This window comes from Anopheles coluzzii, chromosome 3 (genome assembly GCF_943734685.1).
Source record: "Anopheles coluzzii chromosome 3, AcolN3, whole genome shotgun sequence".
In the NCBI taxonomy this organism is placed as follows: Eukaryota; Metazoa; Arthropoda; class Insecta; order Diptera; family Culicidae; genus Anopheles; species Anopheles coluzzii.
The window spans coordinates 85,878,081-85,894,871 of record NC_064671.1 but is presented as its reverse complement, the minus strand read 5'-3'; the positions used below and the strand labels follow the sequence as shown (position 1 = coordinate 85,894,871).

At 38.8% G+C, this 16,791-nt stretch overlaps 1 protein-coding gene across 1 annotated transcript; it reads right to left on the bottom strand.

Moving 5' to 3' along the window:
• Positions 1–10,622: 10,622 nt before the first annotated feature.
• LOC120959257 (uncharacterized) lies at positions 10,623–14,366 on the bottom strand. Its single transcript, XM_049608892.1, has 2 exons — positions 14,129–14,366; positions 10,623–14,072 (listed from the first exon to the last, which is right to left on the bottom strand). Exon 2 carries the CDS (start codon positions 14,047–14,049, stop codon positions 10,684–10,686), a length of 3,366 nt encoding a protein of 1,121 aa, XP_049464849.1. The 5' UTR covers positions 14,050–14,072; positions 14,129–14,366; the 3' UTR covers positions 10,623–10,683.
• Between the last annotated feature and the right edge of the window lie 2,425 nt (positions 14,367–16,791).

The following is a 16,791-nucleotide window of genomic DNA, read 5'->3' as shown; positions in this document are numbered from 1 at the left end:
TTGTTGTACCAATTTCGTTTATGATTAAAATATATTGAAAGAAATCTTATAAATTCCCAGCTTTAAAACATGTCTTTTCATTTTATTAAAACCGTACTTAAAGCTCCACTAAATGCTCTTTTTAAAGAGGCATTTTTCATTTGTGTTGCTTAAAAAAAAGTATCCAAAACGGATCTTCTGGAATGGCATATTGGATGGCGTGAAGCAAGCAACCAAATTCCACATCATCCAACCGCCGCACCAAACACGTCCAAACAGTTTCTAATTCACTGGCGAAACGCGTCAACGCCAATCGCTGTTTTGTGAGAGTGAAGTGACACACAAAAAAAAATCGGTTCACCACACCATTGGACGTCACATCGAACCCGTGGTCCGTTGTGAGCAGAGTAGCGTAGTAGTAGTAGTAGTGGTGCCAACATTCTTCTGTGTCTTTCTACCATTATTCGCGTGTTTTTTGTTGTTAGTCGTAATTTAAATACACATAAAGACAAAAAAGCGAGCTAAAACAAGCGCTGCCTCCTGCGACCCATTTTGGGAACGTTCAACGCAAAAAGGTTTTCTTTGTTTTATCCAGCTAGAACCTTTCTCTCCCTTATTCGTTGTCTAGTATCTATTTTCTTTCTATGTGTTCTAGTCTATGTGTTCTATTTTGTTATCTTTGCGTGTCCTTTCTTCGGTATCCTTCGTCCTCTGATTATGGAAGGGAAATGAATTTTTAAAGGTTCCAATTTTTACGCGTCGAGGGTGGCGCTTATGCTTCCGCTTTTCCGGGAATTTTACAATTAATTTGCCACTAGCATTTTGTTTATTTTATTGAGTGTTTTTTTCTTCATTTGCTCTGTTTTAATAAGACCTTGAGCAAACTGTGTAGCTATAATTAAAAGGACGCCTTTGTCATCTTAAATATATTAATTTTCTTGCATAGAGTCTTTAGGAAAAAAGGGAAATATTACAACACATTAATTTGAGCAAGTGTGTGAAATCCTTACATAATAAAAATATAAATAATTAGTCCCTAAATATATTAGCAATCATATTGAACTACCTATTCGGGATAATCTGGTGAGCTATTGGACCCTGTACGGTTCAATGGACGTACAGTTGTTTCGCTTACGGGTCATAAGCTCCCCTACTATACTATGCACTGTAAGCTTTTCATAAAAAATAGAACAAACTAAACCTCGATTAATGAACTTTGGACAATAAATATCGTACATTTCAAAATAGATAAAAAAAAGGTTAAAAACCCAATGAAACTAACGAGCTTAATTAATGAAGAAATTACAAACTAAAGAATTGAAGATTCCAAGTACTGTTGAAATAATATTTTGAATAACTAATAAGATAAGGAAATTAAAGAACTGAAATTATCTTATACGCGAACGCACTGCAGCATTTTTGAGCTATTTTAATAATAACATAATTAAATAAAGCACTAATGCACTTAAATACTCCTGTATTTTCGACAAATGTAAGAATCAATAATTGAAAAACTAATGATATACTACTAGAACAAGAGAAGTAATAAACAACAGAACTTAAGAACTAAAGAACTAAATAATTGAAGAACCGTAAGAACTAAACAACTAAGGATCTAAGGAACTAAATAGCTAAAGAACTAAAGAACTTAGGAACAATGCTGAATACTGAATGCTGAAGAACTAAATAACGAAATAACTAAATAACTCCAAAACTACAGAACTACAGAACAAAAGAGCTAAAGAACTAAAGAACTGAGGAAAGAATTAAGGAAAAACTAAGGAACTAAGGAATTAAAGAACTAACGAACTAAAGAACTAAAGAACAAAACAGCTAAAGAACTAATAAACTAAGGAACAAAGGAACTAAGGAAGTAAGGAACAAAGGAACTAAGGAACTAAAGAACTAATGAATTAAAGGACTAAAGAACTAAAGAACTAAAGAACTAAAAAAACTAAGGAACTAAATAACTAAAGAACTAAAGAATTAAGGAACTAAAGAACTAAAGAATTAAAGGACTAAAGAACAAAAGAACAAAAGAACAAAAGAACAAAAGAACAAAAGAACAAAAGAACAAAAGAACAAAAGAACAAAAGAACAAAAGAACAAAAGAACAAAAGAACAAAAGAACAAAAGAACAAAAGAACAAAAGAACAAAAGAACAAAAGAACAAAAGAACAAAAGAACAAAAGAACAAAAGAACAAAAGAACAAAAGAACAAAAGAACAAAAGAACAAAAGAACAAAAGAACAAAAGAACAAAAGAACAAAAGAACAAAAGAACAAAAGAACAAAAGAACAAAAGAACAAAAGAACAAAAGAACAAAAGAACAAAAGAACAAAAGAACAAAAGAACAAAAGAACAAAAGAACAAAAGAACAAAAGAACAAAAGAACAAAAGAACAAAAGAACAAAAGAACAAAAGAACAAAAGAACAAAAGAACAAAAGAACAAAAGAACAAAAGAACAAAAGAACAAAAGAACAAAAGAACAAAAGAACAAAAGAACAAAAGAACAAAAGAACAAAAGAACAAAAGAACAAAAGAACAAAAGAACAAAAGAACAAAAGAACAAAAGAACAAAAGAACAAAAGAACAAAAGAACAAAAGAACAAAAGAACAAAAGAACAAAAGAACAAAAGAACAAAAGAACAAAAGAACAAAAGAACAAAAGAACAAAAGAACAAAAGAACAAAAGAACAAAAGAACAAAAGAACAAAAGAACAAAAGAACAAAAGAACAAAAGAACAAAAGAACAAAAGAACAAAAGAACAAAAGAACAAAAGAACAAAAGAACAAAAGAACAAAAGAACAAAAGAACTGAAGAACTAAAGAACTAAAGAACTAGAGAACTTGAGAACTAGTGCACAAAAGAACTAAATTTAAATTTTAAAGCTGCTGCTTACAATTCCTTGTTAACCCATTCCGGATGAAACTTTACCACACAGTGAAGAGAACATGCCAGCCAGCTGCATCCGGCACGGATGAGATGTTCCATGTGCACATTTCTATTACCAACTTTTACTTCCTGACTACAGACGTCAAAACGTCCCACTGCCAAAGCCGTTGTGTTTGCACTGATGCACATCAAAAAACCCCCCCCTGGTCGAACATACCCATCGCAGCTGTTCGCTACCATTCGTGCAACGAGTGCTAAGGTAGTGTAACCAGGCAATGACTCTATGTTTTCATTAGTGGCCCCGTATGGTGGGGGTGGTGGGGTTTTTTGTTGTTGATGTTTACTTATGTAACACAAACTAGATTATTTCTCGCTTTGTTCCCATTCCCGATGTGAGTGCGGCGCGGGGTCGATGGTGGTTGGTGTAAAATGGAGTGAAAAGGATTGTAGCTTTATTTGAGCTGTGTCTTCATAATTCTTCGTTGGTCGAGGGGTAGACAGGGAATGAGGAAGGAAAACATGGAGCTTAATTATTGTACTACATGGGAATTGATTGAAGTTGACAGGGTTGTCAGCAACACGTGTCACTCGGGTTGCTATGATGTTGATGCTGATTTGGTCGATTTCGAGTATAACACAGTATGGGTTTAGTTATTACTGTTTCCAAGGTGTTATAACCAATCGAAGCGTTATCATCAACGTCCGTTACGTTGCGTTAGGTAACGTTATTTGTCATTTCTGGGTATAAACTAGCCTTCTCTTATGCAAGAGGCTCTTTCCGTTTGTTTGCCCATCCACTGTGAGCAGTTTTAATGCACCGGTTCGTGGGGAAATCTCTGTCCAGGAAAGATACTCTCCTCACCACGTATTTTCAATGGGACTTTCAACTGGTCAGCGTGAGTCGGTAGTAATTAGAGCCCAATTCTGCTGAAAATGGTCACCACAACGGATCTCCCCAGTGACCGTGGTTCATAAGCCGTATCTACAACTCCCGCACGCTGCTACTGTGGCGGATGGAAATTATACTCACATTTGTGGTTTTTGTGGTATGCTTCTCAGGCACAGCATTAGGTTCGTGGTGGTGGTGGTGTTGGTAAATAGCTGCACATTTCGGTCAGTCACTGTCTAGTGGCTTGATTTGGGAAAGGCAGGGGGGAAGGTGGCACTGCAAAGATGCACTTTGTTCTGTGGTTTCGTCGTGGACAGTACAGTCCACGTACCAGTCGAGCGACAGACAGGCGGAGTAAACACAGCACAGACCACACGAACTTTCGCATTTTTCGTCAAGTAGCAGCTACACTGTGTGTGTGTATGTGTGGTCGTCGAGAGAGAGGAAAGACACAAACCGGGCTACTTGGTGGTGACCATTTCTTTCCATTTTGGTGAACATTCCGAGATGGTTAAGTGTGTAACGCGACGTTGGAATGTTCTGTTTAATGTGCTTGCTAGCATTTTTCGCCTTCGAAAGGAATTAGCTGTTAACTGTCGAATGGTATGGGAATCGAAATGGCATAGAAATTATTTGGAAAGTAGTGAAAGAGTATAAAATAAGCATTAAGCTTACATTTTATAGGAGTATTGCTACAAAAAATCGTAACAACATCAAGTTTGCTTTGCAATGTCATTAAAGCAAGATCGAAATATGATCAAATAATCCAAAGACTTTGAAAGAGAACAGGAACATGTGTTTACGACTTCATAGTTAAGGTGGAAAAGTAAACAAATCTTATGTTAGGAATATTCTAATGCTTCAATTTCCTGCGGTCAATCACTCATCAAGACAAAAAGCGAAATTCTTTAGAGTCCACTCTATATTAACTCTTTCTCATTGTTTGCCACTCCGTAACCATGTATCACTATCGTTTGGAGCGATCCTGCTGGAGGAAACAAAAGCTTATTAGTCGTAAATCAGCACAGCATATTTTCCAACTGGATCTGTGAAGTCTTAACCGGATATGTAATAAACGTTCAATTAACCACTGAGAGTAAAATGAAACATCGAATCTGCAAACACAGGTACAATAGACATACCTTCCTTTACTTATAATCTGGCGAGGAATGATAAATGAGATCCTTGGATTGTCATATAAGATTCTAATTGCTCTAATCAGAAATTTTATCTGTGTAATTTTTCCCATAACTTTCTGTCCATTTACTCTAATTGTATTGACCTGTTCTGTTTCATAGACCTTGAAATAACCACTGAAAAATCATTTATATGCCGTCGACATTGTAACCAATTTACCAGCCAATAACCATCGAAAAGGAATGTCATCGATCATGCAATGACAAAACCAAGTGGAATTAAAAGATTCAAATTAGCATCAATTCGATATAAAATAACATGGAATTTGCATAGAAATGACATTGAAATAAAATTATAAAAGCGAATAACGAAACAAAAAAATCAAATGTAATTGGAATTTCATTGTGACAAAATCAAACATGCATCCAATCAAAACAGTTCTAAAAACCGTAGTCGTCATATGTTTATTTGTTCCATATAGATATAAAAAATGCTCAATATTGGAAAGAACTGATTTGTTTCTATATAAATCTTACCACCAGAAAACTGAAATTTTCGAACTGAATACATTAAACATGTCAATAACAAAATGTTAAAAAGTGTAATCATATTAAATTAAGACAATGATTGCGTTTACTGCGCTTTTTTGGGAAAGATTTATCGTTTTCCATTTCTTCCTATATTGGACCGGCTGTCCTACCGGACGGTACGGTCTTGATTGTAAGCGATATATTCGCTGGATGGATATTTGCAAAAAAAAAAACAAAAAGCTGACTTCAAAGTGGAACAAAGCGAAGCGGCGGCGTTGGTAGTTAGTGCTTTACCTTGCCCACCGGTGCGCTCGAAAGCCCGCAACGTTCGATAAGTGGATTAAAATTGATCCTGCACTTTCTCAACGCCCTGCCCTCGGTGCCGGGGCCAGGTAATGGAAAAAGAAACGGACCACTAGTGCCCTGGTTGGATGAGCGTAATGGAGAATTGTGTTAAAAAAATGAATATTTACTCAGCATGTGCTGCATTGCGTTTGGGATGATTTTTTTTAAAGTGCGAACGGGGGACAAGGTTCAGGGTAACATATTGAGTGGTTAAATTCAGCACTTTTGCATTAAAGTATTGTTCAACGTTTGAAGCGATGACTTGATAAAAAACGGATTTTTTATGGTTCTACGCTTCCATAACAGCGCAAAAAATTGAATATTTGCTAAAAGTTAATGAAAAATATTATATGCACGTACCAGCAAAGCTAAGGAGCATCAACAGCAATGGTTTATTCACTGCAAGGTACGGTGCGAACGAATGGCTGGGGAAAGAATTAACTCTCCACCGGGATCGGTTCGAAAAGGAAACACAATGGTGCTTATTCGTTCGATAATAGAAAGCGATATCTTATGGTCCATTGCTGCAAACTCACACCATGCAATTGATTGCATTCGAGATGAAACCAAACGAAAACTTACAAAAAAGAACGTGCCAAACAGGATAGAAACCATCCGGAATGGGGCAGTAATGAGCTTCGCCCTTTGTTTCACTGTGCAGTTTCACGTTCCGCACGATTGGTCACCGATAATGAGGTTTGGGTGGTAAAAATGTGGTCTACTGTCTAATGAAGAAGCGGATGGACTCACAGCCAATCTCGTGCCCCGATCTGCAGCGTGCTATCCCGTGCACGGTCAGACAGTTCCAATTGGAAGTTCAATTCGGGGGAAAAATGAAGGTAAACGATGAGTAATGAGTTTCGTAGGAATTGCGATAGTTCTGGAGGGCAACGAACGAAATGAAAGATCTATCAATAATGGGGCGTTTATTTTCTGGCTCAGTTGTCGCCGTAAATTGGAGAGAAAGAAAGAAAGGAAGCAAAACTGTATCAAGAGAATCCCTTTTACTACGTAATAAAAGCGCGCGGTTCTATTAGAAAAGGTGCTTTGTTCGTTGTCTTAATTTACCACCAACTACTAGTGCTCCATTATACGTTCGTCTTTGGTCGTTGCTTTTGCTCATTTTCATTCACAACTCTTCCGAAAGACTTTCTCTCTATGAAAATAAAAAAAAAAACACACACGCCTTGAGTAGCTCTATTTGAAAAGGTAACGGTTATTAACCAACACCATAAAGACACACAAACAAAGGTGCCGTAAAGAAAGCAGCTCCACATTGAGTTACCGCTATCATTGCCTTTGTGTTGTTTCCTCTCTCTCATACAAAAAAAGGCACTAATTGGAAAACTTGCTCAGCTTGGTTCGTTCGTTCCGTGTAGGGGCTTTGCTATACCTTGCGGCATATTTGGCGATACATGTGTGCGTGTGTGTACATCTGTTGTATGGTTTGCTGCATCCGCCCAACAGCAGCGTCGGGTGCCAAACGTCATCTCGCCGGAAAAGGGTGGCTCCAACACTAACTACCATTTGCGAGCTCCTTTTTTTTGCTGCATGTAAGCGTGATCAACGCCCTTGAGCCAAACGCGATCTACTGACAGTGGGTAAGTTGTGAACAGTCTGTGGTTATAATTATTTATTACTGATCTTTAAAAAAAAAGTATAAATATTTGTGGTATCAATCAAAACTAAAACAGTAAAACAATACATTCTTGATAAAACAATCAGGTTGATTTGATTAGTACTACATTAAGTTCAAGTTGTATTGAAAGCTCAAGAAGCTTCCCATTTCCACCAAAGATTAGGCGCCTCCATACATAACTCTCATAATCATTAGGATCGTTGTAGCTATTTTTTTTTTAAATTATTTCTTCTTGTAGCTTTACACCTAGAAGATTTAAGAATCCTAAAAGTATATCTTTCAATTGATAGAACGTTTAGATTGATTTGATTAGTATCACATTGAGTTCATGTTTCGTTGAAAGCTCTTAAAGCTTCCCATTTCCACCAAGCACTGGGCGTCTCCATTTGTTAGGAATACAGTCTGAATTCAACAATCGAACGCTTTTTAGTTGAACCGTCGAGCGTTGTCTGGCAGTTCAATTAAAAGGCGTGCATTTGTATTAGAAACCTGGATTTTGAAATTTTCTCAGAATCCGTATGGTCTTTTGAGAAAAATTAAAAAAAAAACTTTGGCAAAACGTACCAACTAAAAAGCCAGTAAGTTTAGGCTGTATTCATAAGTCTCAACATATGTAATTAGGTTGTTGTTGTTGTTAATGAATTTTCAGTTGAAATTTTGTTTGGCCATTGTTATGCTCATATTTTTAAAAAATAAAACTGTTATGTACATGAATGTTTATGTTAAAAATCAGTAAAAAAAATGCATCAATCCATAAGCATTACATGTGATGAAAAAGTAACACTTGAAAGCTGATAATTTTATAAGTTTATTATATTTTATCAATTTTGTTAAATTTTCTAAAGCAATTTGATTGATCGCTCGAAATTTGACCACCATTTTCCCCAAGGTACCATGGTGACTGGCGGTGACGCCTGCTTAAACAAGAAAGAAGCTTACGATACAATGCACCGAAACAGAGCGATAGAGCGAGCGCGAGAAAGCTGACTCGTTGACAAAGCAACAACAAAGAACCTCGTAAGGTGCCGCTTTTTAGCTCAGTTTTGCAAAAAGCGAACTGACTGCAGCGATGTTCGTTGTAAAAAAGGAGGGAAGAAAGAGACAAAAAACAGTGCGGCTGCCTGCCTAGTACCGTACACAGGAAGCAATGGAAGGTATCATCCCGCTTTTCGTGTGGCACCGGGATGGGAATCATAAAGGAAACAACCTCGATAGGGTATGGGACCTTATCTGGGAGCGCCTGGGCTGGGATGATGCAACAGCTAATAAAGAGCTGCACTTGGTGCCGTCGGAGGTCTGCGGGTAAGCGAAAGCTTCTTGCAATCTTGAGGAAAAGTCGGTACGATGTAAGAGAGAAAGAGGAAGAAAGAGACATGGAGCGTATAAATAACAGCGTTATGAGTGCATTAGAGGAAAAAAGGAGTTGCACTGAATGTGTCTTCAAGGGATCAAAAGCTAGCAGCAGCAAAAGCAAGTAAAAAGGGAAAATGGTAGCATTTTCACGGTATTAGCAACAACTGACTGGTGGTTGGTTGGAAGAAAAAAAAAAAAACCTGCATAGCTACATTGTTAGACGCCTCCAGCCCGAATAAGAAAGGAAACTGCTTGCCAGTAGGTCGTAGAATGTGTAAAAGCTCGTACAGCGGTGTGGTAAAAATACTGTTTACTGCTGGTTGGTTTCACCCGCGGTCGCTACAAAGAATGGTGCTTGGGTATTTTTGTGTGTCCACTTTTGCAAACTCCCATTCCTATCCCAGTTTAAGCAAAATGGCTCTCGTTTTGGCCGATCTTCTTTAATAACATAAAGGTTTAATTGATATGAAGTATAAAGTAAATAACATGTTTCAATAAAAAGTAAAGATGCAAACAAACAGATAATAAATGAAAGAAGAGCAAGAGTTGAACAAAATAGTGGAAAATTGAGCAATAAAAGAGAAGTATGTTAAAATATTACGGGTTTCCTTCAGGAAAATAAGCAAAATTAATAAAAAGTTTTTTTTTCCTATTTTATTTCAAGTTAAAGTATTTCCTTTAAATTACATTTCCTTACATTTTTCATTCAGCGCTCTTTACTTCTTAAATGTATCTTATATCTTTTCGCTCCATTCATTCATTCCTCCTTGATTATGTTAAAAAAAACACACACACACACACACTTTCCTGTTACTTAGCAACGCAACGCTTCATATTGTAAACTAAAATTTAATTATGTTCGCCTTAGTTCCCTGCTCACAAGTCAACGAGCATACAGTTTTTTCCGCCCTTAAACAACATGGCAACATTCCGTTCGCTCGTGTAAGTTCATACACACTCCACACAGGGGAAGCGTTGACCCAGTTTAATCTTGTGCAGTTCTACAGAGTGTCAGTTGAAGTTGTTACTTACCCGTCCGCGCCTTCTTCCCGCGCCCGGAGCTCCCCTAGACTACATCGTGTTTGAAAATGGTGCGACTCCTGATGAGTACAACAAACATACGCCCGACACGCTACGGCTTGTGTTTTCGTATGGAGTGCTTTTTTCATTGCGCTTCGCAGGAGATGATATTAGCACCATCGCGCACGAGTGCGAGGAATGCGTGATAGTGCCGGCAAGGATGGAAGATATATTAAATTCCTTCCGTCTCGAGATGACATCAGTATTTTATGCTTGTTTGCCATCTGGCTTTTGGGTGAGGGACGTGTGTGTGGGTGTGTCTGAATACGCTGATAGCGTCGTGCTTTGGAATTTGGCGTCGCCGTGCCAGTTTTAAAGCACGTAAAGTGTGAAATCGTCCCGGCTTAGCCCCAGCATTTGGAGAGTGTCTGTGCGTTAGGATAAGAGATATTCACGTGCTGGTAAGCTATAAGGCAATGCTAACACGAAGGCCTCAGGGTGTGTGATAGGCGAAAGAGGAACGAAAAGCTGGACAGCTTTTTAGTGAGTCTTATCAACAAATTACGGTGGTAAGTAATGAGGAAAAAGGGGGGAGGAAAGGCTCGCAGAAATATTTGAATTTTATTGACGCGCATTATCATCACTGCCACTGAGGGTATCAGTTCGAAACCCCCTACTCTCTTTAATGACGTGTATAGAAAAATGCGAAAAATGTGAATTAAAAGTGTACAACCTACCAGGCGTCTCCATTTCGGTTGGCTTTAAGGTGGTTTAATATCTAAAAATATTTTAAATTATCATTCAAGCGTGATTTATTATTTTCATACTGTTTCACAATTTTACAGTGCATCAAACAAAAAAAACCTTTAAGAATAATTTGTCATGTTACAGCTATTACCCCATTTGAATCATCCGATCGAAAAAATCCCGCACTCGGCTCAGCTCACGCTTACCGTACGACTCCGACTGACGAAAGCTTACACACTCCGCTCGATGCTTGTGTTCGTGTAACCAGCTCGCCGCAAAGTACTCCGCAAAGATTCGATGCGAAAATTGCGGCATATCATCCCGCACTCCCAGTACGATTCCTGTCTTCTCATTGCTTTCAGCTAGCTTTTGAAGACATCGAGCGACCTCTAGCTGTTCCTTGTTCGACAGCAACGTAGCTCTGTCGTCCTTGTCGAACATCACAACCAGCGCTAATAGTAAATGTCTTCGCTTCAACTGTTGGCGAGCTTCCTCGTTTTTAATAATCTGCGCTGCATTATACGTAACAGTGTCGGTTAGGCCAGTTTTACCAATTTGTAGTATTTGCATCTTTCTGTCAACAAATTCTGCAATCATTCGTAATTGATCGTTGTTAGTTGGGTTGAAGATTTCACGTGAAATTGTACGTTGTTCAAAATTAACGTGCTGTCTAACCGCAGGCAATAGCATTCTTGCTCCCATGTGAAGAAACAGAGGAATAGATTTCAGCTCACTAATACTTTCCATTAAGCGATCGTACAAAATCGCTACAACCGTTATGCGATCCCTTTCCTCGCATCGTTTGTAAGCTTCAAGTTCGCTAGTCAAATAATTGTGCACAAATCGTAATTCATTCCGCATTCCAAGCGGTTCTAGCTGGTGTATTTTACAGCTGGGAAATGCTTGCTCCATCTCAGCTTTGAAATCGTACGGTCTGGAGGAAAGGTAAAGCTTTCCAATGCCATCCACATCTGCGAGCCGTGACAAGAACTTCATTGCAAGCTGCTTATAATGTGGAGCAATCTCATCAAACCCATCCAGCAGGAGTAGAAGCTGTTTTTGATTAAACTTATCTGCAAACAATCGCAACTCTAGCAGCTCTTCTACGGCGAGTTTGGATGAGCTAGTTTGATCTTGATCGAGCACAACTTTACCTTCTGAGATTGTAAACAGGCGGGCGGCTTCATCTGCCCGCTCTCTTATGCTATCGGTATCTCTTACTGATTGTGCGTTAACATTGCTCACACACAGTGTCAAATGGACAAGCCGGTATAGGATTCTCACGATGGCTGTGTCATCCATCATGCTGGGGTCGGCGGCCGTCTTTAGGCGAGCAAAGTCGGTACTATAGCTCAAAGCGATCATGCGTATGACAAACGCCGATGGATTATCATCCGATAGATGAGACGCTAGTGCAATAAAGAAGGTGGATTTTCCGTACCCAGCGTCATCTAGGATTATGTGCACTTTCGCTTCATTGTTGGGCTTCAGCTCTTCAGGAAAGCGGTGAGCGTCGCTAGGCAAGTTAAGGGCAGAGTTTAAGTGCGTCAAAACCGTTGAAGTCTCTAATGAAAATCTATCAAACGGTATTATTTGAAGATCTGATGGATACTCTAATTCGATCCTTTCTTCTTGCAATCCAGGTTTACTGCTACGCTCTCCATAAGATGCAATAGAACGAGGAATATACCATTTGCTTATGCTTTCAAAACTCTTCTTATTGCAATATTCATCCCTTTGCTCATCCGTTCCGCTACACCTTTTCAACACTCCACACAAAAAACTTAATGTATCATCGTCTCGTACAGCCCTATTGAAAGTGATAGTTGTTCCAAAAATGGTGAAATGTTTATGCTGTTTTAACAACCGTTCCTTTGCCTCCTCCGTAAGATCACGAACGAAGAAACGATCTTCATATAAATTGTCCTCGGTTAGTTGTTGAATGAGAATGGACTTAATTTTGTATTTACTTGAATGTCTCTGGACTGCACGAAGATCTGCTGGTGCTGGTTGACCATAAATGACAAAAATGTAACGTGATGTGAGATCAACATCAAATAAGAACTCCATCACATCACGAACGATCTCACGAATGTTTCCTTTCACTTGGCTTGATGAAGCGTTTACAAATAAACAATCATACTGTCGGAGGGCTGAAGCTTGTGCAATAATCATTGAACTGATATTAACGTTGTTTTTGCTAAAAAAGCAATGAACATCAAGCGACGAACTGTCACAAATGAATCGATAGAGCGAAGAGTCTTTCAGACGATCTTCCTGTAATTCGATAAATGGATATTCATTGCGCACTGATTGAAAGTGTTCTTGTGTCAGTACTCGCAGCATGTTGAAGCTTTCGTTCGCATTTACTTCAATGTACTTTTCTTTGAGCTGCTTCAGCGTGATCGTGTTCGTTCCTTCCCCTCGGAGTGCCTCCACCAGCAGGGTTTGCAGATTTTCAAATGTTCCCTTTCGATCGCGCACCCAGCTGGGCATCAGTTCGTGAGCGTCGCTTAGCAGATTCGATTCACTTTTCGATCCACACACCAACAGGAACTCGTCACAAAATTGGTGGATTATTCGATCGATTTGCTCAAAGCAAAACTGATCTACAGAACCAGTGTTTGTAGCGGCGTTGGGGAAATCATTGGAGGCGTTTGAAATCGTTAACTGTATCGCTTCTTCTTTGGGCCTATTTTGAGGCAGCTTTCCGTACTCCCGCTCAACGATAATGCGAAGCCTTCCCATGGGCGTGGCATCGTGTGCTGTCCAAAACTCACGCTTGAATCTGAACACGTTCGACGTGACCCGTTCCACCGACATTGCAATTAAGTTGTGGTACAAACGAATGAGTGTGTCGTTTGAATTGATTTCCTCACCAGTTTTAGCGTGAGTCGCGAGCAGTTTGCCAAGCTTTTCCAAACTGACTCTTCGCAGATCTTTAAACAGTGCGGTGAACTTGCCTTCTCGCTTGAAGGAATAGCATGTAGCGTTAATCAAATCACAAAACGATAGAATATCACTCACATCATAGTGTCTCCGGGTGAAATATTGCATCATCTTATCATCGATCGTTGCATTGGTGCACAGTAAGTATGCATGCGAACCACTGGAAGCAGGCCGATAGTGGTCCAGAAACGATCGAAAGTACATGGGAATGGAGAACGGAGTGTTTGAGGCCTTTTTCGTGAAGAAATCTCCTTCCGTGAGTGGTTTTGTGTTTTCCGAGGAGAGTTTATGCTTGGCCTGGATGTAAATGGTACCTTTCGGGGAGGTGCATGACGCGTAACGGATCACTATGTCATCAAACTTGCCCGCCTCACAGTCTTCCATGGTGATGCTGAGGTGGGGCAGCGTTCCTTTACGATGAAGATTGTACGAGTGCAGCAGTATCACCATTCCGAGCCGTAGATGGTAGAACATCCCGTGATAGGAAGAGCTAACGCTCTGACTGGCTGTTGCATTTGGGACATTTTCAGTGTCTAATTTTGTCTTTTTTGCTGGTGGTTCCATGTCGATATTGCTGGGGTTAAAACCTTAAAATAAAATGATAAATGACATAATAAGATGATATTTTACATTGTTTACATACCAATGATCTAACAACATATGACTTTCTCGCTTTTTTAAAAAAGATTATACATATTTCTTCATATCCAGATGCTGCAGTACTTTCTAGAGGAAAGAGTTTTAAATTTATTAAATTGATTTAGATTATATCATATTTTTTATTCAGAAGGACCGGCTTTGGCCGTATTGCTTAGATTATATCATATTTATTTGATAATAATAAGAAGTTAAACTAAATTGAAAGTAAAATAACTAAGTAATTTATGATAATTTGTTTATTATATGACATTTAAAATTGCGAGGCAGCAGTGCAGGTGATACGCAATGCAATGGGAAATTTGATATGCGTTTCCGGCGGTGCAAGCTTTAAGCTGCATTTAAAATGTAATCGAGAATTAAGCCATACTTTCCGGGGTGAGTGTGAATAAAAGGCCACACTCTGAAAAGTGTGGTGCTGCATTTAACTGACTCAAAAACTGAATGAAAGTTTCAATAGAAAAGTACGATTCCAACCCGAATGCAGACAGGGTCATCACGAGGAGGCTAACCTCTCTAGAGTACACGTGTACACTAATTGTGGTTTTATGGATCGACTTTCCGACCCGAACCGACTCGAATTGCTCGTAAAGCAGCACCGTTTGGGTGCTACGAGATTGGCTTTTAATTCCATACAAGGGGCCAACCACTCCGAAGGAGAGCAATTCGTCGAACCACCGGAGAAGAGGATGCCGTTTCGAGGTAGCGTAAAGTGATACCTTTCCCTTCAACACACACACACCCACACACCATCGGACGCCCGTTTGAGGGGTTGGGGAAAGGTAAATACAGTAGTAAAAATTTAAGTAACTACCTGGAACAGATTTTATGGCACACGATTTGGGAAAATTTATGCGTCTCGCGTTAATATAAACAACTTTATCATAAAGTGCAAACAACCTTACGTTGTTGCCGTTGTTGGTCTCCTCGCCCATCGTACGTCGTTCATCGCTTCCGGTTTGCTGGAGGTAATGGGGAGGGCTCTTTTGAGGCCGTTTTCTTTTTTTTGTGACTCGCAGGAGGGTCGACTAGGTTTAAAGGCACAGCAATTTGCAGCAGGATCAAAGATCATAAATGCTACCAACGGTCTGGGTGTTTGTGGAGCACCTTTTTCGGAAGGATCGTTTACCTATTTGCTCGGGTCTCGAGGGGATTTTAGAGCACTGGCACTGGCACTCAGCTCATCCATTTCGTACGATAAATGAGTGTGTTGCTGGGCAGTAAACAAGCTATTGCAATTGCTTTACTTGGAATGGTTCATCGGGTGGTCTATTTAACAGTTAGGAACCTTATTGTGTGGGCTAGTAATTAGTAGATAATAAGTTGTATAAAAGCAAATGTGTGTAGTAAAGTTATGCGAAACAGGTTTATTTAATAATTAAAAGAGGAATAAACAGCGAAGATGTTCGTTTGATTCGTTTCTTTTATAATTATTCATTATTCATTATTATCCTTTCATAATTTTAGAGAAAAAATACTTTTAACATTCGTTTAAAACGGCCCAAAAAATACCGAAAGGAAGAGAAAAAGGAGAGATTTAAGAGAATGAACCTTTTAAAACGCCTAAAGGTATGCAATTTTATGTTTTATAATAAATGTTTAGTTGATTAGGTGCAAACAACTGTTAAACAAACTCATTAAATCTTTATAATATAAAAACTATTCACACAAAAAGTCATGTTCTTCAAAACTTCTTCTCCTTCTCCTCCTCCTCCCTATTCTTCTTCTTCTTCTTCTTCTTCTTCTTCTTCTTCTTCTTCTTCTTCTTCTTCTTCTTCTTCTTCTTCTTCTTCTTCTTCTTCTTCTTCTTCTTCTTCTTCTTCTTCTTCTTCTTCTTCTTCTTCTTCTTCTTCTTCTTCTTCTTCTTCTTCTTCTTCTTCTTCTTCTTCTTCTTCTTCTTCTTCTTCTTCTTCTTCTTCTTCTTCTTCTTCTTCTTCTTCTTCTTCTTCTTCTTCTTCTTCTTCTTCTTCTTCTTCTTCTTCTTCTTCTTCTTCTTCTTCTTCTTCTTCTTCTTCTTCTTCTTCTTCTTCTTCTTCTTCTTCTTCTTCTTCTTCTTCTTCTTTTTCTTCTTTTTCTTCTTCTTCTTTTGGCTCAACAACCGTTGTCAGTCAATGCCTGCCTGTACCACTTGTGGGCTTGGCTTTCAGTGACTAATTACACATACTAATTATACAAAATTCATCAATTTATTAGTATATGTTTGATTTTAGTGAAATGTTCCTGAAGACTACGCTTCTTGAAGTGTATCAGGTAGATTTAAGGTTGAAAATGATATGGGTAGAATAAGACTTGTCTAGAATTGACATCATTGCACATATTTTTTGCTACAAAATGTGCTCTCTTGTCAAGCATCTGGTGTAAAAACACTTTGTGCGCTACAACAGACTACGCACGTAACGTGAATGGACCAAAACCCATCGAGCCTTCAGAAGCATTCGCTTTTTTCTGGTATTCCCGCCCCAAAATGACAGCAAATTATATCGCTTTGCTAAGACGCTTCTGACGTGCCAAAGGCGCCTAAAAGTAGTCTCGGCTAATGGTGAGTAGTTTCTGCACAGTTCTTCATCCCGCTACACACACACACACACACACACTTACTGGCACGCGTTTAAACATACTTTCCCGATCGAAGTCCCACTTCTCATTGAT

What these genes read in the sequence shown, in the direction of transcription:
- LOC120959257 (XM_049608892.1), bottom strand. Translation starts at nt 14,049, where the DNA reads ATGGAACCACCAGCAAAAAAGACAAAATTAGACACTGAAAATGTCCCA.